A 23,474-nucleotide genomic window follows, 5' to 3' on the forward strand; every position below is an offset into this window, starting at 1 on the left:
GATAAAGATAAACCACAATCCAATTGCTGAAAGTTGAAGCTAGACAAATTCAACCTGGAAATAAGGCATACATTTTTAATGGTGAGAGTAATTAATGTTTGGAACAACTTACCATGGGCTGTGGTGGATTCTCCATCACTGACAATTTTTGAATTTAGATTGGATGTATTTCTAAAATGTATGCCCTAGGTATTATTTTGGAGAAGTTCTATGGCCTGTGTTATGCAGGAGGTCAGACTACATGACCACAATGGACCCTTCTGGCACTGGAATCTATGAATTTATTAATCTCTGAACAGTCATTAAAATTACAGCCCTATTTATTTCATAATCCTGGCACTCCATTTTAAAACAAAATACAAGTTTTTGAGAAATACAAGTGGATATTTACAATTTATACAATGTTATACTTCTCCTCCCAAGGTCTTGACATGGAAACCTCAGATTAATTTCCTTGACTTTGATATTTACATATGTTCCAATAATAACCTATATTATCTTGTAATGTAATATAGGATTAATGTAATAATATTTTACCTTATATTATTTACCTTATAATCATGATTGACATAATAGTTACTACCTCATAGTCACTAGAAAAAAAAATTAAAGTGCTTTGATGAAAAAATATCCATTAATGCAGTACTCATATTCTATTCTCAGTTGTGTGCATGACAAACTAACAAAGCTGCTGGTTTATTTTCTATTTTTACCCTATTTTTGTCTTTTATTTTGAAGATCTACAAGTGAGATTTCTGAATTATTACGCTTTTCTATCATATAGGTTATTCTTTTTATTCTGTTATACTCTCATCCCTGCACAAAAGTAAAGGTGGATAACTCCCTAAGCATTAATGATTTTATGAAATCTTTGGAACTAAACACCTATACCATCCTGGGTCATCTAATCTATTTCCCTGTGACGTTTGGGGAAAAGAGATATGATGCAGTATGTCATGGGGTGGGTAGAATGAATCTGGCATTCTGTCTTCCAATCACAGATTAAGACTGGGATTTTTATGGGATCTGGAGCCTAACTCCCTTTGGTTTAAAATACACTTAAAATCCCAGGTTTAATCCCTAATTCCTGTCACAGATGGATTAGTGAGCAGCCTGCAGGCAAGAGAGTCCAAGGTATGTGATCATGTAATTAAATGTTCTGGGTACCATCATCGGGTTATGTACACACACACACACACACACACCACAAAGTGGTGTTTCACATGGATTTTATACTGACTATGATATTATATAGCTGTTGGCAATAAAGAAATAATGTTGTGTTTTTTACCTTAACCACTCTGTGCTTAAATTGCAAATTGGTAAGTTAAATTAGTAAATCATATTTTAAAAACATAAGTGTTATGGGAAGGAGAGGAAAGCAAGCAAAAGTAGTCAAATTACACCAGCTTTTAGCAGCCTTCTGCTCTTGCCATGGGGCCTAGGCACTCATACCCAGCCAGGGATTCCTTTACATTTGGAGAATCTCCAGCTGCCTATTTAGAACAACTTTACAGATCTTTTGCACCACTGAGGCAGCTTGTAGCTGTCATATCAAAATGTGACCCATAAATTACATCAGCCAGTGTCAAGGGGTGACACTAAGTAATGATCCCATACTTGAAGCCAGCAGGCCTAGGTAGTCAAATGTTAAACATGAAAAACAGTCACATCACCACCCCTGTTAACACCCATAAACAAAGAAAGTACTTAGTAATGATCAACGAAAGCCCAGTCCTGCCAGGTCCATAGCACCTCCAGTGAGATGCTGAGTGTCCTCTCTGACACTGAGGGGTTCAGCCCAGACCAATGAGGCCTGCTCTCCAATGCTGAGTACCTTCAATTCTATGCTACTGTGGCTCACAGCCCTGAAACCAACAGTCAGCCTACAATGATAGAGGTCACACCCTGTCTTTCACCACCCAGTTACTTTTCACACCTTCTCAGTTCCAAATTTCCTCCAAATCATTCTCCAATCTGACATCTGCTGAGGTTCCCAGAATTGTGAATTACTTTATTACCCCTCTCAACTTCAGCAAGTGAGAGCTTTGCTACTGTTAAACTTGTTTCAGAGTAGCAGCCCTGTTAGTCTGTATTCGCAAAAGAAAAGGAGTACTTGTGGCACCTTAGAGACTAACCAATTTATTTGAGCATAAGCTTTCGTGAGCTACAGCTCACTTCATCGGATGCATTCAGTGTTAAACTTGTGTGACAACTCCCTGACACACCAGCTTGTCTGTCTTGCCAGCAAACGCTTCAGGACTCTGACAGTCCAAACCTTGCTTTGCAGGTAACAAAGAGTCAGCCCCAACTCCTGAGTTCCTCAGAAATGTCTCTCTGCAGAATCCAGCCCCCTTACTGAAACACTTACGTATGTTATTAAGTTCACTGCTCCTTTAAAGAGACAATACATTGCAACCTGCTAGATTAACTGGCAGATACACCCTTTCCTTCAATCAGGGCAGTGAATTGGTTTTCGTGAAAGTAAAACAAGTTTATTTAACAAGAGGACATACAATTAAGTGATACCAAGTTACAGCCTTTGCCTAAGCAGGTTTCTCACCTAAACTCTGGTCCCAGAGACTTCAACCCATTTGGTTGAAGGATCCAATGTTCTGTGATTTCATGATCTTCAGCCCTTTTAATCCCCTAAGTGATGGATAACTAGGTATCTCTCCCCTTTCTTTTTATAGTCCAGTAAACTTCTGAAATGTAACTTTTGAAAAGTAAGCCCAGACAAAGCTTCTCTCTCCTGCTGCGTTTGTAGATAACATGCTGTCTTCCCAAAGTTCATTGATCCTGTTTTAAGAAATCTGTTTCTTCCTGTGTTTTGATCACAGACTTAAAAGCATAACATCAGTGAGTATCCATAATTCCTCAAACAGAGTTAATGCATACATTTCACAATGATATTAATCACCAATGGGTCACAGGCTTCTGTAAGATCTTACTCGATACACTTTTATAATACAGCAATATTGTATACTATCAGTTGTTTCAATTGCTTACCATCTGAGGTTCAAACTCCAGGCTTTACAGTTAAGTGGCTGTCTCCCCCGCTCGTTAGGTTGACGGGTTTTTTTATCGTTCATATAAATATATGAATGAATGTTCATTGTCTCTGCCTGAGAAACAGGCTCTTCAGACAAGCAAATACATATTCCTTTGTCTAAGGCAGGCTGGTCTTATGCATTGCTTGCCAAACACATCTTAAGATCATAATTCTAGCACATATTTATAACTCTTTGTACACACCCCGTATATATACCACACAATGATATTAATTATCAGTTGAGTTAGTAGATTTCCAGTTGTATATTACATGCCACTTTTTGGGTGTATTTTATATCTACAGTGCATTAGGTGTAGCATGTCAGGTCTAACAAGAGTTGTTGACACAGAGGAGTAAACCACCAATGGCACTCAACTCCCACCTACTTAAATGAGAATTAAGGGCATTCAACATCTCTTAGGAGTACTGGCTAACTTGTAGGATATGTCTCTGAACACACAACAAAATAATGTGCCTTACATCAGACCCTGAAGTTCAAGTCATGGCTCACTACTGTGATAAGTGAATTCTGAACATGAAGTGCCTCAAATGGAGAAAGTCGTGTTGATGGCCTCCCCACACATATCAAGTGTGATAGGAACAAATGACTGAAGATATCATGGTCCTGCCTTGTTACTTGAGAGACCCACATCACATTGGCATCTCATTACCATCCTGTGATCAAGCAATACACCCAGGTCTTTCTCCTCCTCTGTTGCTTCCAACAGATATGCCCACAGCTTATAGCAAAAATTCTTGTTGTTCGTCCCTAAATGTGTGATCTTGCACTTTGCTCTATTACATTTCATCCCACTTCTATTACTCCAGTTTTCAAGGTCATCCAGATCTTCCTGTATAATATTCTGGTCTTCCTCCATATTGGTAATATCTCCCAACTTTGTGTCATTCAAAAATTTTATTAGCATACTCTCACTTTTTGTGCCAATGTCATTAATAAAAATGTTAAATAAGACTAGTCCCAAGAGGAATTCCAACAGTAACCTCCTTCCAGCCTGAAAGTACACCTTTCACATGACCCGTTGTACTCTCCCCTTTAACGAGTTCCTTATCCACCCTTCAATTCTCACATTAATCCCCATCTTCTCCAATTTAACTAATAATTTTCCATGTGGAACTGTATCATATGCCTTTCTGAAATCCAGGTAGAGTAAATCTGCTGCATTTCCTTTCTCTAAAAAAATCTGTTATCTTCTCAAAGAAAGCGATCAAGTTGGCCTCCAGCTCAGCTCTCCTTCGGGATGCTGCTCCAGATCCTCTCCTCAGCTCGAGGCTGCTGCACTCTCTCTGGCTCTGCCTTATTGTCTCCTGGCAGCCCCAGCTCACATGGAGATTGGGCCCTGGGTTCCTGACTCCCTCACTGGCCTGCCTGCCCTGTCAATCCAACTGACCTGGAGTGCTGGCCTCTTCCCATTGGCCCTGGGGACCTGTCAGCCTCAGGATCCTGACTCCTTTTAGATCCTTCCCCTGTGTCCTGGTATTGGGAGAGGGCTAGCCAAAAATAAAACCGAAACAACCCACTAAATTTCAGCCAGGGGCCAAGAGCACCATTACAAAAACTCCTACTGACTTCCACTGGGCCAGGATTTTAGCCCCAAACTTCAGCAAAATAACTTAAGACACTGACAGGCATCACCTGTAAAAACATTTCAGTCTTGCCTTATACAACGTGACCTCAGTATCCACAACACTTCCTACACTTATACACAGAATACTGTAAATACTGTGAAAACATACACTAGTTATCTAAGACAAGAATGGAAATATTTTAAGGGTGACTATTATACAATGGGCACAATTCTAACCATAAACATTTATGATCAAGCAACACTTGTGGTGTTCATTATGCTGTATTTTGGATGGGAAATGTTGCAGCTACAACGGCAAGTGTAACTACCACATGTGGTAAGTATCCAGTCTTTTTATAATGACCACTATAAGTTTCTGTCTTTGGATATATTGCTCTTAAACTTTAATTTAAACCTGTCCTCTTACATAGCCTCCGATGACATCTTCTGCTGAGGTACAAAATATCTTATAATTTAGACACCATCCCACAAGACTTTATATTTTAATAGCACAAAGTTTAAATTCAAAACATAATTTTGTTTCTTTTCAGTTTAAAATTGAAACTGTGTGAAGTTTTATATGCTTTTACCTGAAGTAAAATTTTCTGAAAATTTTCTTAAGAAAGAAAGACTTTTTGCTCACAGCTTTTCACACATCTTTCTCCCATATATATTAAGCATTGCTGCTTCACTGCTGCACACGCAAAAAGAAATAGTTATTTATACAAGAATTATACAAGTATTGACCAGGAACATCTACACTATTCCTTAGTCAACTGCAAAAATGTGTTTTGAATGACAATGCAAGGGGGAGCCTACTTTTCCTTTTACTAGCTTACATACGTCAAATACGTTCATGCTGGTGGTCTCACCCAGACTTCAGAGTAGCGGCCGTGTTACTCTGTATCCGCAAAAAGAAAAGGAGTACTTGTGGCACCTTAGAGACTAACCAATTTATTTGAGCATAAGCTTTCGTGAGCTACAGCTCACTTCATCCGTGAGCTGTAGCTCACAAAAGCTTATGCTCTAATAAATTGGTTAGTCTCTAAGGTGCCACAAGTACTCCTTTTCTTTTCACCCACACTTGAAATCAAGAACCGTGAGTCCTGTTTGCACTTAAAAACCTGATCCTTACAGCACCATAACCTGCATCTGCCACCAGAAACAGACCCAACCTCTTTTCTTTTTCACTTTTTAGTTAAAGCTAGCCTACTTGCTGTAACAGTATGTACTTACAATTTAATTCTATATTGTGACTTAAAGACTAAAATATTTGAGAACCACTTGGATTTTTCCATCCCTTTAAAGGGGGGAAAAATACAAAACTGGAAACAGATGTTTTATAATGCATTGCATTTATTTTGGCCACCCATAAAGCTGTGGATCATGTTAGTGCCAACCAATTTAATAATACCAGAATTCTGCAGAAACGCTGTATAATATGTTTTAGAAGGATTGGTGGGGGGGCTGCCTTTCACTAAAACCCTATTTAATAAGTAATTTCGTATTTTGGGAAAATAAATTAGGAAAATTAAAAAAATATTACTGTACACGTAGGTGGTAATCACTGCCACTTGATCAGCTACCCCAGTGATCTGGGAACTTTATGCGGCTTTTTATACTGCTATTCCCATGAAAGGATAACTTGAAAACTGATGTGTTAGATGAAAAATAGAAACATCTGAAGTTAATCCATTCAGAATAAATATAAATAATATTCAGTATGCTGATATTGTACAGCAAATGAATAAACCTAGCTATTAAGTAGCTAAAGAAGTTCCCACAAGTTAAGCAGTACTCATCCAAAAACACACATCAGAATCTGGTCAGAGTTTTTGTGTAGTAACCCTTATTTTCCCCTGTCTGTGAATCTAAGTAAAGGCATTTCTAAATTTAAACCCATGAGACTAACAGTTACCATAGTACTTACTTATAAAGTACCTACCTTGTGAAACTTATGATTACAAACGTTACTGCAACTTCTCCTGTATCCATTGTTATTTAGACTGAAAAGTCATGTCTCAATATCAGTACCATTTTAGCAGAATACCTTCAATACAGTTCTACACAGTTAGAGAAATGTGATGATCTTAAACAATAGAGAATAATTGGTCTCTGAACATTTTTATTGTTTATTGACAATTTGCTGCATAGAATACAGAGCATATAAAGTGGGTATAATTTGCTGCCAGAAACGTTTCCAGAAAAACCATAAGAAAAAAAAAGTAACTGTATTTTTAATAAGACAGTGGCATTCAAAATTATTAGCTGTACATGTTGGCTTGCTGTCCAAGTAGTCAAAGATAATTTGTATTTTTTTCATCTTCCCTGTCAGACGTGGGCAAGAAAGTGGATTCCAAAAGTTAATGAAAAAGTAATAAAAAGCAAAGTCTTGAAAATTCAGTAGAACTATCTGCAGCACACACTTTGATTACATTTACAGGGTTATGTTCCCAGAACGCAAGTTGTTGACGAAATGATACCTTTTTAAAAAAAAAAAGTCTAATGACCAAAAATTCCTTTTGACTTAATAAGCAATACAAAGATCATCATTCCACTATCAAATCTGTTCTTCATACCGAGCCTACATAAAGAAAGCTTACTTTTATTCACAGGAATGTTAAAAAGCAGTCTAAAACCCAAATATTCTTTACAAGTATTGATCCAGTTAAATATTTTTATTACTTTTCTTTCATAATGCTTTCCTTCCCAGAAAGAAACACTCCACTGTGCCTGATACAATCAGAATGCAAATAGTACCTCCCCAATATGCTGACAGAAGACTGTAATTCATTTAAATTATGCAGTTGGATTCCCACAGCTGGCCCACTTGCTTGGCTCAGAGCTGAATACAGTGTCGGTGATCCTTTCTGCTAATATTGTCCTAGTTGCTGACAAGGGAATTAATCTAGCAACTTATATTGAAGTTTTAAGGCTAATTAACAGAGCAAAAAATGCAAACATGAGTGACAAAAGCTGGTTAACAGTGACCATGAGATTGATGCTGCCAGCAGACTATTTTCCTTAGCATTTTGCAGAGTAATAATATATTTTTTAATTCTCAGGACATTTCTTATCATTTGTTTGTATGGATTTGGTGACAAATTAAAAACAAATCTGGATGAAAATACAGCTACAACAAGACCCCTGGCTCTCAGACAGTAATCAACAAGAAAACATGCCGATTTATCACTTTGGGAATAAGGGTAAGGAGGAGGCAGTAGAGGGGAGAGTATTTGAATTCTTGGTAGCTTTCCACAAACAGCCCTTAGATTCTTGTTTCTGGCCTACCTGGACATTACCAAAACATTTTTATCATAGCAGACAAAGGTAGGACCTGAACTGCAAACAGTTAAAACTGAAGGTCACTATACTGTAAAATTAAAACATGCTTCTCTAGTTAAGCTACATAGACACAATAAAACAAAGCCTTCACAACCACCTGTAATAATATGCCTGTTCAGCCAGCAATTCCAAAGTACTGAGCAATACAAGGTAGACATTTTCTGCAGCTGCTTTTACATGTACATTTCTGCCACATTGTTGTCTCATCTCTTCTTACCTTCACGTTAGTCCGGAGTGCACAGTAACATGCAAAAAACATTGCAGTAAACAAGGAGCATATGGACCAGTATTCAGCTTCTCTGCTCTGCACAAACGGAACACACACGATCCTGAGCATGTGCTACTAAGGAGCATCCGTTCTCTCTGTCAGTTTGAAAATGCATTGATCTCTGTTTTTCTGACTACAAACAGACATGTCTTGAAGGCACTGACTAAAAGCTATATATCTCTTCATCGGCTATATATAGCATTATGCCCAGTAATTTCAATTAGCAGACAATTCGGCATCTGAAACTTAGACATCAGTTGCTTTTCCTTCCAGCATTTTAAATTTGGGGAGAATATAAAAGGGGGGAGGGGGCAAAGACTCACTCAGAGGGGAAAGGTGAGGAATTAAAATTTAACCAGTTACTAATATCTCCGTATGGCTTTGATTTTTTTTTTAAATATTTTACCAATGGAATAAATTTTACATGTGGAAAATGAAGGAAGGAGTCTTTTTCTATTCTGAGATTTACTGTAGACTCTTCAATGTTTCTGTCTAGTCTTGTTAAAGATGCAGCATGCCTTTTAACAAAGACAACGTCATCAACTATTATAGATTCAACACGTTCTACTTACAAATACAGTCTCTGATTAGGGACAATGGCTGGCTGGCTGCCTTATTAATGTTTCCTCAAATGCAAGTTCAGTCCACTGTGCTAATCTGTTTTAAAATGGCTAAAAAGTCCCACCTACTCCTTCACCCTCATTCAATAAAAATGCAATGAACTAGTTATAAAAATCATGAATCTCCTTGTGCTCCTAGCTAAGAACACGGACCATAGACTTTAAAAGCTATGTTTTCTTGTCCGACTGGGATTACAGACAGAGAAAAATTAAAACGAAAGCAGAGAATCCTAGTGAAGATTGTACCTCACATTTCGCAACTACTAACTCTGAATGTATAATGTTTAGATATCTTCCAGAAAGATGAAACCCAGAATCTAGCCAGAAGGCTAAACCTTAATTCACAAGCACAAAAATAAGATCAAATGACTCCTGTCACTCCTGTCAGCCACAGGATGCTACCAATTAACTGATTGTTTACTGGTTTGAAAGGACATGAAGTCCAAAGCAAGGATCCAACTCTTCATTTCCAGCACTGGAAACCACTAACATTCACACTGGATTAAGAAGCTGTCTTCAGAAATAAAACCGGAAAAGACTTTCCTCCCCCTCCCCACTGCAGCAGATAACTGTGGGAGGAAAAGAGTGGTAAAGGCTTTACTACCACCTTCCCTATCAGCACAGAGCAATTTGTGTAGGATAAGCATAACTTAATAGAAAAATCTTCAGTGACTTTTAGGATTTTTAAAAATAATGATTTACATAAACCTACCAGAAATCTGCAGAGATACTGAAACCCTGCCAAAGTCAGGGAGTATTGTTTGTGGGCAATGAGGTGAAGAAGCTTAAACAGAAAGACATGCATTTAAAGAAGAACAATTAGGGGAAGGGGAAAGACAGCAGGTTTTTCAGCCTCTCTATAATGACAGGCACAAGGACACTATCGTCAATTTCGAGTAAACAGCTATTTTTAGTCTGTCATTGTTTGTGCCTTTTATTAGGAATGAAAAAGGCAACGGTGTTTAAAGCTAGATATTACTCTATACTGTATCCTAAAACAGCTACTTAATTCGATTCCCATTTATGTCTGTCATACAAATATAGCTAATTACTAATCACAACCACAAGCATAAGCAATGACTTCTGGAACAAAACTTATTCTACAACTTTTATAAGTAATTAAACAGGAATCTAGCTGCCCTGGTCAATATCGCTATCACATCTCAAAGTTACAGTAGCTGCAGCAATTCCCAATAAATGAGCCACAACATAGTAACATGTTGCTCAACAAAAAATACTGGAGATTTAATTTTCGTATTTCTCCTTCACTTTTCAAGTAAATAAAGAGAAAAAGAAATCACGCTTTATTTCTCAGTACAGTACATTAACAATTAAAATTAAGCATCTAATTCGTTGAAAAAATTCACAGATCTTGGGGAATTGTGATCCACCAGAGAAATCTGACTCAAAAAAGCAAAGATGGATAGATGTACAGACTTGAAGCTGCTTATAGGCAAGGATCAGGCAAGCATGTAGATGCATATGAAAATCAAGTTTAGGCCAGGACAGAGGCCTCCTTTCTGCCAAATGGATTACTGAAGACTTCATTTGGCAAAGTCTTTGAATCACCCTTATACTGCATGGTCTTAAAAAGTTAACATTTCAAAATTAAAAACAAAACAGGAAAATAGCAATCTTACAAAAAGAAAATCAAACAGTGTAGACATAAAAATGCACCTTGTATGACTCCTAAGTGATCACCTACATAAGAGATATTTAGGGCAATAGCAAATAATACAAAGTACCATCCCCAAGTCTTTACAACTCACATTGCCTTCAGATGTTTGGGGAAAGGAAGTCTTCCAGGAAATGGCAAGACCCTGACCTCCATAGAGAACAGACTCCTGTTCCTATGTTAGCCAGCTGGTACATGAAGACTGGTAGCTAGAGAATCAAAACCTCCAAGGAAACCAACATGAGGTTAATTTGGCAGGGGCTGGATCATGAATCTACACAAACTGACCCCTGTAGCATTTTTGCACTGTAGCATGTACATTTCTTAGTCTAATAATCTAATTTTTTAGGCACTGCTCTCTTCAAGAAATGAACTTATTTTACAATGCCTAGGCCCCTGTCTTGAGCATCTAATGGTGGTTATGATGACTGCCCTTGGCACAAAGGTGATAACAGGAAGTCCACAACACGGGAAAATCTCTACATTCAGAAGTGCTGCCAGAGCTGTCAAAATTCACTGAAGCCGTCAGGGCTTCTTTAAACACAAGACCTCAGGAAAGAGCCCCACTGGAAGCTTGGAGTCCAAAAAGCCACAGAAGTATCTGTATCCGATAGATATAGACCCCTTTTAAATAAGGGCACAATATGCAGGGCCCTGCATATTCTGAGGCTACAGTGGAATTATCTTTGGCTGTGAAATGTTGCCATTATTTTATGATCATACACCTTTCAGAAAGGAAAAAGGAGACACTCTGATTAACACTGTACTCGCTCTGTGTGGGCTCAAGCAGAAGAAGCAAAATGCCCTATGAGTGAGTCCTCAATCCTGTGAGGTACTGAGCATGCTCTGCTTCCATTAGATGACTGGGAGACAACACTGCTGAAATAAGTGATATGCCTGTTCTCCTTAGGATCAGGCAGACTGAACTGCATAGTAATGCAGTATATAATAATAGTATAGGAGGAATGTGGCAAGCTGAGAAGAAATATCCTCATCCTTCTCGTCAACAACAAGAGAGAAAAAGTAATAGCCTCCTTCCCCAAAGGGAGCAGAGCATGGGCAAGGAGATGCTCTCTGCTATGATGTAAGCAGAGAGAGTTAGACATAATGGTGGAGATTTTTCAAGGTCAGTCTGGAGATTTAGCCACACAACTCCTATGAGTTGTATGTCACAGAGGTTGCAGAAGTCATGGATTCTGTGACTTCCCACGACCTCAGTGACTTCTGCAGGGGCTAGTGTGGCTGACTCCAGGGCCACCCAACCAGCTGGTTCTGGGGCCAGCTGCTCAGGTGGTCCCTGGGACAGCCACACCAACCACTGCTCCAGCCCCAAGGCAGCGGTCCCCAGGCAGCCGGCCAGATCAGCCACAGTCTGCTGGCCCCAGCAGCAGTCCCTGCGCGGCCAGCCAGAGCAGCCGTGGTCCGTAGCCCTGGGCCGTTATCCCCGGGGAGCTGGCCGGAGCAGCCGCGGCACCGGGCAGCAGTCTCGGGACGGATGGACAGAGCATCCGCAGCCCCAGGCAGCGGTCCCCAGCCGGCCGCAGCAGCCACAGTCCGCGGCCCCAGGCTGCGGTCCCTGGGCAGCCGGTCGGAGTAGCCGTGGTCCGCATACCCCATGCTGCAGAGGAAGGCAACCCCCCACAAGGTCTCTGCCAATCTGACCCAGGGGAAAATCCTTCCCGACCCCAAATACGGTGATCAGTTAGACCCTGAGCAGATATCTGGGAAAGAATTTTCCGTGGTAACTCAGAGCTGTCCCATCTAGTGTCCTGTCTCCAGTTGTAGGGAATTTTTGCTACTGGCAGTCACCAATGGGGCACATGCCATTGTAGGCTCTCTCATCATACCATCCCCTCCATAAAATTATCAAGCTCAGTCTTGAAGCTACTTAGGTTTTTTGCCCCCACTGCTCCCCCTGGAAGGCTGTTCCAGAAGTTCCTGATAGAAACTTTTGCCTAATTTCCAGCCGTAATTTGCTGATGGCCAGTTTATATCCATTTGTTCTTGTGTCCACACTGGCGCTTAACTTAATAACTTCTCTCCCTCCCTGGTATTTATATCTCTGATGTATTTATAGCGATCTTTTGGTTAGGCTAAACAAGCCAAGCTCTTTGAGTCTCCTCTCATAAGGTAGGGGTTTCCATTCCTTGGATCAATTCTACTTTCAGAGCACTGCTTCACCTATGTATCTCCTGTTTCACACTCATGTATCAACTCTACTGCAACACACCTACTTTACAGTACTGTAACAACTCCCCTGCCTGACTCCAGTTTTATACCAGTGCAACACGATTTATTTCAATGGAAGCCTACCCATGTAAAACTGGAGTAACCCAGCAGGGAAACAAGCTCTGTGTTAGTATTTTAGAGATAGTGCAAGATCACAGGCTTGCTGTGACTGAACTGGTAAAAGCATACAATTAATTTAAAATTATGACTAAAACCTAAAGAAGTTGATATAATTCATACAGTATATATTTTCAATTTTTACATTGTTTTGCCAGAAACTTCAACATGCTGTTCGTGTCAGTGGGAAGGAGTTGCAGAAAAAACAGTGTTTTGCTACAGATTTCAGGTCCATTGTAGCATGGGTTCACAGGGCTTTTATGGAAAACCATATCTTGCTGCAGGAACTACTAGTCTGGGGCCTGATTCTGTACAAATTTGCTATTGAGCACTTGGAACTACTTATGGTAGTGGCAGTAAATGTTTGCAGGACAGGGCATTTAGATTCTCTGTTATAAATCCATAATGAAACAAGGGAAACTGCGACAAGCAGAGGTGCTAAAATAGTGTTTTGAACTGAGTGAATCTTGAAATTTCCAGAGTGAGTGAGAGCGCTGAATAAATTATTCACAGTTTTCCCCTTTTCAGTAATATAAAAGGCATTCCTGACACCCTGCCATTATTATGTAAAGGTTGCTATGGCAAATATCTTCTTGCATTTCAGGCCAGTAAATAATGAAGACTTTTCCCTGGGCAGGTTTAACTTAAGCAACAGCCTTCCCTGATAGTGCTTTGGTTCTTTTTTTTCCTCTGGAAGCTGATAAATACACAATTGTCTGATTGTCAAGTACTTAATACCCCACTCTTGATTAGATCACCATTTTACTGGTTTCTGTCCTCTGTGGTTGTATAAAGGAAAGGGTTTGATGGGATATTTGAGAAAAACATATAATCTACTCGGAAACAGTTTCTTCTCCATATAAAATATATGTATTTTTATGAACCAAGCCTTTGTGGTTAGAATTTCAAAAGGTTTCAGAGTAGCAGCCGTGTTGGTCTGTATCCACAAAAAGAACAGGAGTACTTGTGGCACCTTAGAGACTAACAAATTTATTAGGGCATAAGCTTTCATGAGCTACAGCCCACTTCATCGGATGCCTAGAATGGAACATATAGTAAGATATATACATATATACACACACACACACATACAGATAAGTTGAAAGTTACCATACAAACTGTGAGAAGCTAATTAGTTAAGATGCACTATTATCAGCAGAAGAAAAAAACTTTTGTAGTGATAATCAAGATGGCCCATTTAGACAGTTGACCAGAAGGTGTGAGGATACATCTGATGAAGTGAGCTGTAGCTCACGAAAGCTCATGCTCAAATAAATTGGTTAGTCTCTAAGGTGCCACAAGTACTCCTTTTCTTTTTGCGAATACAGACTAACACGGCTGTTCCTCTGAAACTTAAGGAAAGTAACTTAATGATTCCTGATGTCAGATTTGTGTCCATTTATTCTTTTGCGTAGAGACTGTCCAGTTTGGCCAATGTACATGGCAGAGGGGCATTGCTGGCTGGTCATTACACATGTTGAATCTATCTCTATGCAAAAGAATAAATGGACACAAATCTGACATCAGGAATCATAGCATTCAAAAACTGGTAGGAGAACACTTCAACCACTCTGGCCACTCAGTAAAAGGTTTAAGGGTGGCAATTTTGCAACAGAAAAGCTTCAACGAGACTCCAATGAGAAACTGCTGAGCTTGAATTAATATGCAAACTAGATACCATTAACTTGGGTTTGAAGAGAGACTGGGATTGGCTGGGTTATTACACATATTGAATCTATTTCCTTAAGTTAAGTATCCTCACACCTTCTTGTCAACTGTCTAAATGGGCCATCTTTATTATCACTACAAAAGTTTTTTTCTTCTGCTGATAATAGCTCATCTTAACTAATTAGCCTCTCACAGTTTGTATGGTAACTTCCAACTCATCTGTATGTGTGTGTGTGTGTGTGTGTGTGTGTATGTATATATATATATAACTATATGTTCCATTCTATGCATCCAATGAAGTGGGCTGTAGTCTCTAAGGTGCCACAAGTACTTCTGTTCTTTTTGCAGAATTTCAAAACAATGCCATAAATCCATTTATAAGTAGATCTAAAGAAAGCAAATGGCAGCAAAAACCAAGTTTTAAATAAATAATGTCCTGGTCTTAAACAGTGGTCCTGAGCAATAGGTCTTCAACTCACTTCACGGAAATGGGCTTTTCTTAGTGTCAGCAGGCTATAAAACTTAACAGTGAAAAAGAAGGAACAGAGACCCAGAATGAAAGGGGTAGCAGAAGGCTTCAGAAGGCACCAGAATAAGGCTTCTATAACTAACTTATGGCCCCATTTGGCCTTCAGTGTGTACTAGTAACTAGAGCTGAGCAAATCCTGGATTTTTTGGTTTGCTGGCAATTCAAAATAATAATCATACAAAAATTAGTTTTGGGTAAAATTGAAAACAATTTTTTTCAAAGTGTTCAGTAAATCAAGAACTCAAAAAAATGGTTTAGGCTCAGTTTTGATTTTGACCATTTAAAAACATTTTTGATTGTTTTTTTAAAATAAAACTAAAAGGGCATTTTTAATAAAAATTGTTTTGAACAAAAAATGAAAGTGTTTCATTTCAAAAATGTTGAAACAAAACATTTTTTCAAAGATTTTTTAAATTTAATTTAATTTTCTTCTTCTTCACCAAAACAATCTGCCAACATCAACCCAAATTGATGAAATGTTTCACCATTGCAAAAGCTACAGTTTCACCGAGAAAATGTTTTGGTTAAAAATTTTTGGCCAACTCTATCTATAATCTACTTGTCAGCATATAATTACAAATACATAGCTCTTCAGTTCACATGATGGTGACTCCTGTTTCTCGCTTTGGAGATCATCCATTTAATCCCTATTATTGCAGCCGTCACACGTCCATATTGTATTCAGTGACTAAGGGACAATAGCAGCCTCCCCACTGAATTTATGATCTGACAATATCCTTCCAAAAGGCAGGTAGCCCCAGATTCAGAAATAATGTCAATGCCACATAACACTCTTACTTTTGAAGTTCCTGTTCTCAACAATGAAAGTTCATTGTTCATTGATTTAGTTGGAGTTGGTCCTGCTTTGAGCAGGGGATTGGACTAAATTACCTCCTGAGGTCTCTTCTATCCCTAATATTCTATGATTGTGCAGGTCAATTACACAAATTAGGTGAATTTAACAAAACACTATCATTGTTGGTAATGCTGTCAACTTTCCTAAGTGATTTCCAATCTGTACTACAATATGGGGCCATAACCACAAGGAAATCCATGGTAAAGATTCAAAGCTCAAACATCCTCAGAGAGCACTAAAACATTTGAAGCTGCATGGGCCGTTATAAACTCCATCAGCACAACTCCCAAAAGTTACCACTATGGTGTGCAGAGGGGCTGTTGCTTTCCTGAGCACAGAGGAATTTACAAGATTTATTTACATAACTCATTTTAACATGACAGTCTGATCTTTACATTGTGCAGTCACTTTAAAATGCATGTCTGCAAGCTTGTAGAATTTGGCCCTTAAGGAATTCAGGCCTTCTGTGAGTCAATCCAATGAAAGAGATAGAGACATCAGAAAACCTACATGGTTAGAAACCTATGATTATTTAGCCAAAAATAAAATTTGGATTTTCCGTGGTTGTTTCAAAATACTGGAAAAAATTTTTATAAATGCTTTTATGATTTGCCATTGATACAACAATTGTGAATTAACATTTTACTCTTTTAGTTTATGAACTATAGCTAAACTAGTGCATTTAAGCATAACATCCATATTTCCATGGTAACCGTGTGAATGAAAGAAGAGTAGACCTCCAGTGTTCTACTGCATTGATTTTTTAATTATAACAATTCTATTTTAAGAATGACTATTTTTCCTCCAATAAATACATTTTAAAAAAAATCAAACTACTGTTTTCCTAAAGCTTCATAAAGAACCTGTTTTATTTTGTATTGTACTTGATAAAACACTGTATATATTAAAGAGCTAGTATTTTATTCCTTCTACAATAATATTAGGGGAGGAAACAATTAAAAAAAGGAGTTGATGGCAAAGTGAAAAACATGAGATAAAGTTGTGTAACATCTGTTCTAATGTGTGCACTATGCTTTCACGTACACACAGGGACATGTTTTTTAAACGTGTACCCGATATTTTCCTCCTAAGAAGCAAAGCTGGAACAGATTGTACAAGCTGTGGAGAGTGCAATGGATGAACATCCATAAGCCAAGAAATACTTTGCCCCAGTTTCTATTTTGGATGTGACATATCTTTGGATTCATTGGACACCAATTATCGGCCTTAAATGTCAGTGAATACCAAACACAAATCTAGGTAACAAGACATGTAACAAATTATTCTGAATTTTATCAGTACTTGAAAAACTAAATCAAAGCTGCACAACATTTAAACTTTTGGATGATTAACAACTGGAACGAACTACAAAGGGAAGTGGTACATTTTCCATCTCTTGAAGTCTTCAAATCAAGATTGGATAGTTTTCTGGAAGATACGCTTTAGAAAAACACAAGTTATTGGGCTCAATACAAGGGTAAGTAAATTAAATTTAATGGCTTGTGATATACAGGAGATCAAACTAGATGGTCTAATGGTCCCTTCAAGCCTTAAAAATTTAAACTTAGCTAATTTTTTGTTTAATGTTTTAATTTTTTTAAATTCGCAAAATAGGTGACAAAGTGGACGTATAGTGATAGACAGGAGGAGCTTAACGTATTTAGCTTAACAAAAGACAAGATTAAAGAATAACTTGATTACAATCTATATGTACCTACATGGGGAACACATTTTTAATAATGGACTCTTCAATCTGGCAGAGAAAGGTATAACATGATCCAGTCACTGGAAGCTGAAGCTAGACAAATCCAGACTTGAGATAAGGTGTAATTTTTTTTAACAGTGAGTGTAATTAATCACTGGAACAATTTACCAAGGGTCATGGTGGATTCTCTATCACTGATCATTTTACAATCAAGATTGGATGTTTTTCTAAAAGATGTGCTCTAGGAATTATTTTGGGGGAGTTCTCAGGCCTCAGCTATACAAGGGGTCAGACTAGATGCTCATAATGGACCCTTCGGACCTTAAAAATCTATGAATCTATGAAGCGCCTCACCACAATCTATCATTCTTATTACCAAGACCAAGGAGATCAGCTGAATAATTTGAAAAGTTCAGTATAAATTATAGTGTCTTTAAGCTATTAATATCCTGGCAAAACTGGATTTTTTTTTTCAAAAACTGTCAGTCCAGAACTATCCAAATTGCAAAAAGAAAGCCTAGACCAAGACATTACTTTAAAATATTAAATATAAGATATATAATTTATATAATTATGGTATATTAAACTATTTTAATATATTATACAACTTTAAATTAAATTATTCGAAAACAAAATCAAAATGAAACTTTTTACTTTATCAGAATGAAGCATTTCAACATCAAAAAGAAACAAGATGAAATAATTTTCACATCTAAAATTTCATTGAAATTGACACATTTCCGTGAAACATTTTGAGTTAGACTGAACTTCATTTTCCACTAGAAAATTGTTCCAGCAAAAAATTTTTGACCAGCTCTAATAATCAGCCTCTAGCAGCAGGTTAAAATGGTATCTTTTTAAATATCAAGCACTGCACAGTAAACTTCTAATGGCAATAAATGCCTGCACTCTTATCCTCAAAGTTGCTCTCTCTCTCTCTCTCTCAGTATTCTCTAGAGTTAAATGGAACGAGGACCCGACAATATGAAGGAACATCTGGAATTAAAAGACCCTCTAAACTGCAAACTATTGCTATACCCTAATGCAGGGCTGGATTAAGACCTTTAGAGGCCCTAAGCACTGAAAAGATTATCGTGCCCCCCCATATGTAATTCAAAATAAAAATAATACTATACCGTAAAATAACATTTTATTTTTCGAAATGACACAAAACTTACATGTATGTTGAAATTAAAATAGCTTCTTTCTAGATTTTCTGATCGCAAAATTCTGGATACATTAAATCGAAGCTGACTTGATGAAGCATGTCCGCTTCCATACACAATAGGGAAAGTGAATCAAGTCTGTCCTGACACATTGTTCTTCGAGGGTTTTTTATTCTTTTCAGCTGGGAAAAAGAGCATTCTGCGGAGCAGTTAGTAATTATCAATGTTAGAAAAATATGTAGTGCGATCTCTACATTTGGAAATACACATTGTATTCCATCTTTCAGTACTGTGTCATGAAGATCAATGTGACTGAATTTCATTTTTCCTGTTTCATTAAACTTTGCGCGCATATAACAGTGGAACTGCCGTACTTCTCCACAGAGATTCATGTTCAAGTCAACAGGGTATGAGCCAACTGGCTTTTGGGAAGCTTGTGAATATTGTTCATCAGATAAGTCCATATTGTTTAGAAGAGAAAATCTACTTGATACTTCTTTGTACACCTCTCCTCTTCATATGAGCTTCAAGTGTATCAATTATAGCATAGTAAGTAGATACGCAAAATTTGTCTCAAGGATTTAATGATGTTTCTGTTGCTTCTGATGCTTCTGTTCTGCTATCATTTGCTTGTTTTTTCCTGATTCGCTTGCAGGACTGGGCTTCTTTGTAGTTAGTATAAGGCAAGATATCTTTTGATAGGTCTTCAAATCTTTTCAAATCTTTCCTCAAAATGTGTAAGTGGTCTGCTAATGATTGACAAAGGTCTGCACATGTTTTCAAATCCAATTCTTTTTCTTGGAGAGCTTGACTTGTGTGGTGAAAGTGTTGTAAAATTTCATTCCACATGGTCAACATGAATACAAACTCTAGTTCTTGCATCTTGTTTGCAATGTTTTCTGCCTCTTATATAGTTTCTCCCTTTTGTGATTGGTCTTCGGCTATATTTTCTAATGCATCCACAATCTGAGTAGGACTCCAGACTTGCACTTGTTGCCACTGCATGTGCCTTCCAGCGAGTATTAGAAAGATTTCAACACACAATCATTACCCAAATATGTTTTAAGAACTGCCCATCGGTGTGTTGAGGCAGAGAAAAATGTATAAAGTAACTGGACTGTTGAGAAAAATCTTACTGCCACCGGACAACAATCAACAGCACCGCAGCCAACAAGATTGAGAGAGTGTGCAGCACATGGTATGAATATGGCATATTTGTTCTGTTCTAAAAGCTTCTTCTGCATGGTCCTTGATAACGCCCTGACATGTTGGCAGCGTTGTCCTAAGATTGACCTCTGCACTTTGAGAAATCTATTTTGCAACCTTGGCACAGATAATGCAGTATTTGATTTGCCATTTCTTTACCAGTGTGGCTTTTCAAATTGAGGAATGTTATAAATCGTTCAACTGGTTTTCCATCTGTGGGAGACACATATCTTAGTACAATACTCAATTGATCAATATGTGAAAGATCAGGTGTTGAGTTGACAGATAAACTGAAGTACCCAGCAATACTTATTTCATCCACAGTAGCTGAACAAACTTTGTCACTCGTTAGACCAATAAGTTCATCACATATTGTCATGGATAAGTATGATGGGCTACCTTTGCCAGCAATCCCATATTTTGAGATACGGCCTGCTAAAAATGGGTCAAACTGAGCCACAAGCTCCAACAATCCCAAGAAATTTCCATTCTGCAATGATCCAAATGTGTTATTTGATCCCCTGAAACGCAGACCACGTTCAGCTAATGTTTGAACAACAGCTATAACACACAGCAAGACATGTTGCCAGTATTCACGCTCCCCTTTAATTTGTTCTTCCAATTTGTGTCAATCCAAAGCCCTGTCTTCGATTTAAATATGTCAACATTGAATCTCTGTGAGTAGCGCTATTTTCATGTTGTTCACTTAAAACAGTATTCCGCCAGTCACTAAATCCATCTGCAGCAAACTGGGATGTTGAAAGTTTATATGAAAAAAGTTTGCAAACAAAACAGTACACAGACCCTGTTGATGGTGAATACAGTAGCCATGCGAGTGTATTTCTCACCATTCGCTTTCATGCCGAAAAATATTTTTTGTGGACAATACCTTGTTTGCCATTGGTAAAAGTCCGACGTGACTTCTCAAATGGCCCAGTGTAGTGCTGACAGTCATTTGGTCCACGATCTATCCAGTAAGCTACATCACCGGTACTGAAATCAACCCACATACCAGCATATTTTCTCCTATTATTTACAGCATGAGCAGGTAAAGTCTGATACATCCACACCTTCTAGAACAATGTCTGTTTTACCACCAGGAGTAGGATGATCAGTTACAGTCTGACACATCCACATGTTCTGGAATGGTGTTTGTTTCACCAATAGAAGAAGGGTCAGTCTCTGAAACACCTACAGGTTTTGGAACGATGTCTGTGCTACTGAGAGAAGACGTTGCTTTTGATGGATTCGCTTTGAAAAATGATGTCAGCTTTGGAAGATTTTGGAAAATTCATTAGTTTTTTGTTTCTTTTCTTCCACCAGTTTATGTTTCTGTGCTCTACTCAGTTGGTTATGTTTCATCCTGCCCCTTATCTCAGTTATCTGAACTTAAAAAAAAAAACAAATTACACAACATATATATATATATAGTAAGAAAAAAATGAATCAAGTATGTATAACTCAGAAGACTATATCAATAATAAAACATAAATGTATTGCAATACATGACAGGATCTGACTTCCTAGCATTATTTCGATCTACATTAGTAGGACACCCCCCTCGTTTAGGTGGGGATAAGTAATAAAAGAGAACAGAAAAATGGGGGAAAGAGTGTGTCGTGGAGTGTAAGGAAGTCTAACAAAGTTCTGATTTTTCCCATGATGACACTTTGATGCTTTTTTAAAAATATCAAATATCAATTTTAAAAAAAAAAATCTCATTTTTCTTTGTGCCCCCTGCTTCGCCGGTGCCTTAAACACATGCTTAGTTTGCCTATTGGGTAATCCTGCCCTGCCCTAATGACATTTTACTGTAGCTCACCAGCTTTAATAACTCTTTGTTTCCCTAACCTCCAACAAATCCTCAATACATTTGGTAATTTATTTGGTTACAAGATGATCTGTGAATAGTTTATTACTCCGTGGTGAAAAATTCTTCTCTGAGATCTATATTGTAGCACTCAAGTTTAGTATCTTACTCTCCTTACATGCAGGACAAGACTGGGGGTCGTGTGCATGCAGAAAGCAGAACACAAACCTTGACTACAGCCATACTGATCTGAGAGGAAAATGTTCCCGTTCCCTTAATACTTTAAGTCTTACTGCTAACTCTCTTTGACTGAGAGAAGTCACAGCATACCCATTTCATATAGTAGCCAAAAAAAGAAAAACCCCAGGAAAACTGGGCCAAACTCGATTCTCAGTCACAACATGAGTAACTGTTCTGACTTTATTGGAGTTACTACAGTTCTCCAGCAGTGTAAGAGATCACAATCTGGTCTACAGTATTCAGCACACTAAAAATAAAATACTATATATTGGGTGAAATCCTGGCTCCTTTGGAGTCCCTGGAGTCAAAAGAATCCCCCCAGACAAAGGAATCCCATTGACTCCAATGGGGCCAGGATTTCATCTTTTTTTTTTAAATGTAAAAAATGGATTTTTAAGACAAATTTCTGTGATAGTGTGTATTTTTGAGTTTGGACTACCATTTTTAAAATCATAGTGCTCCCAGATAATCTTTAGCAGATTATGTAGATGAGATTGAGGATGTCTGATTTCCACTTGCGCTCTCATGGTAGACGTGGAGTAGTCAGTCATTGTGGCTTTACACAATTTGCCATCAGCTTTTACTACAACACAAGCATATATGGACAAAATTAGAAAGGACAAGGCACAAAACTAGATTAAACTAGCCATGGACACAAAGAGTAACAAGAAAACTTTTAGCAAAAATACCAGAATACATTAGAGCAGGGGGTCTCAAACTCTCAGCCCATGGGCCATCTGTGGCACGAGAATCTCCCCATTGCGGCCCGCAGAGGAGAGATGCAATGTCTGCCGCAGGCGCCGCCTCCCGCAGCTCCCATTGGCTGGGGGAGAGGGACAGAGATACCATTACTGATTGCCAGGCAGAGTCAGCCATAGAGGCAGCATCACTTTTTTCCACAGTGAATATAAACAAATCAAATCAAAATACTGAACACAACTATCTTATGCCCACCCTGCTGCAATCCTGAAGGTTTCTACTGCTCAGTCACTGAGGCCAAACTATCAACAAACTGATGGAACTGAAGCATTGCCAGGTGTCTGGCAAACACTAAAAACTCTCTGGCAGGTGAAGAATTGTATAAAGTTGTATGACAGTTTTATTATTTCTAAGAAATTTGAAATAAAAATATAAACGTTTTCGTTTCTGAACACCATCTTCAGTGACATTACTGACGTGCGGGGAGGATTTGAGGACTGGCACTGACCCTAAGGTAAATTGAGTTTGAGACGCCTTCATTAGAGGAAGGACGCCCATCAGAGAGGACGCCCATTACTCAATGAAAAGTGAAAGACAATAACAGAAAATGCAGCAATGGCTGAAGTGCTAAATGCCTTTTTTGTTTTAGTTTTCACCAGAAAGGTTGGACGACTGATATAGTGAACATCAGTGTAAATAGGGT

General features: G+C 38.2%; 1 protein-coding gene and 1 long non-coding RNA gene across 15 annotated transcripts in view; both read right to left on the minus strand.

Annotated features, from left to right (window-relative positions):
* Nucleotides 1-23,474, minus strand: part of DLG2 (discs large MAGUK scaffold protein 2) — a 1,511,004-nt gene that overhangs the window by 1,129,822 nt on the left and 357,708 nt on the right. For 2 of the 13 annotated variants that reach the window (XM_048840957.2, XM_048840948.2), the window contains exon 1: nucleotides 8,201-8,525. The exons of the other annotated variants lie outside the window; for them this stretch is intronic. In XM_048840957.2, the coding sequence (XP_048696914.1) occupies nucleotides 8,201-8,320 (120 nt within the window). In that variant the 5' untranslated portion in view covers nucleotides 8,321-8,525. Of the gene's footprint in view, nucleotides 1-8,200; nucleotides 8,526-23,474 lie in introns of those variants that run through there. 13 annotated transcript variants of the gene reach the window in all.
* The window catches only part of LOC142069051 (uncharacterized), a 79,940-nt gene continuing 75,296 nt past the window's right edge, over nucleotides 18,831-23,474 (minus strand). Inside the window, exons 3-4 of one of the 2 annotated variants that reach the window (XR_012664928.1) lie at nucleotides 20,182-21,410; nucleotides 18,831-19,691 (exon numbers count right to left, since the gene is read on the minus strand). This is a non-coding gene — a long non-coding RNA (uncharacterized LOC142069051). Of the gene's footprint in view, nucleotides 21,411-23,474 lie in introns of both variants that reach the window. The other variant, XR_012664924.1, reaches the window with a different exon arrangement.

Source organism: Caretta caretta, chromosome 1 (genome assembly GCF_965140235.1).
Source record: "Caretta caretta isolate rCarCar2 chromosome 1, rCarCar1.hap1, whole genome shotgun sequence".
Lineage (NCBI taxonomy): Eukaryota > Metazoa > Chordata > Testudines > Cheloniidae > Caretta > Caretta caretta.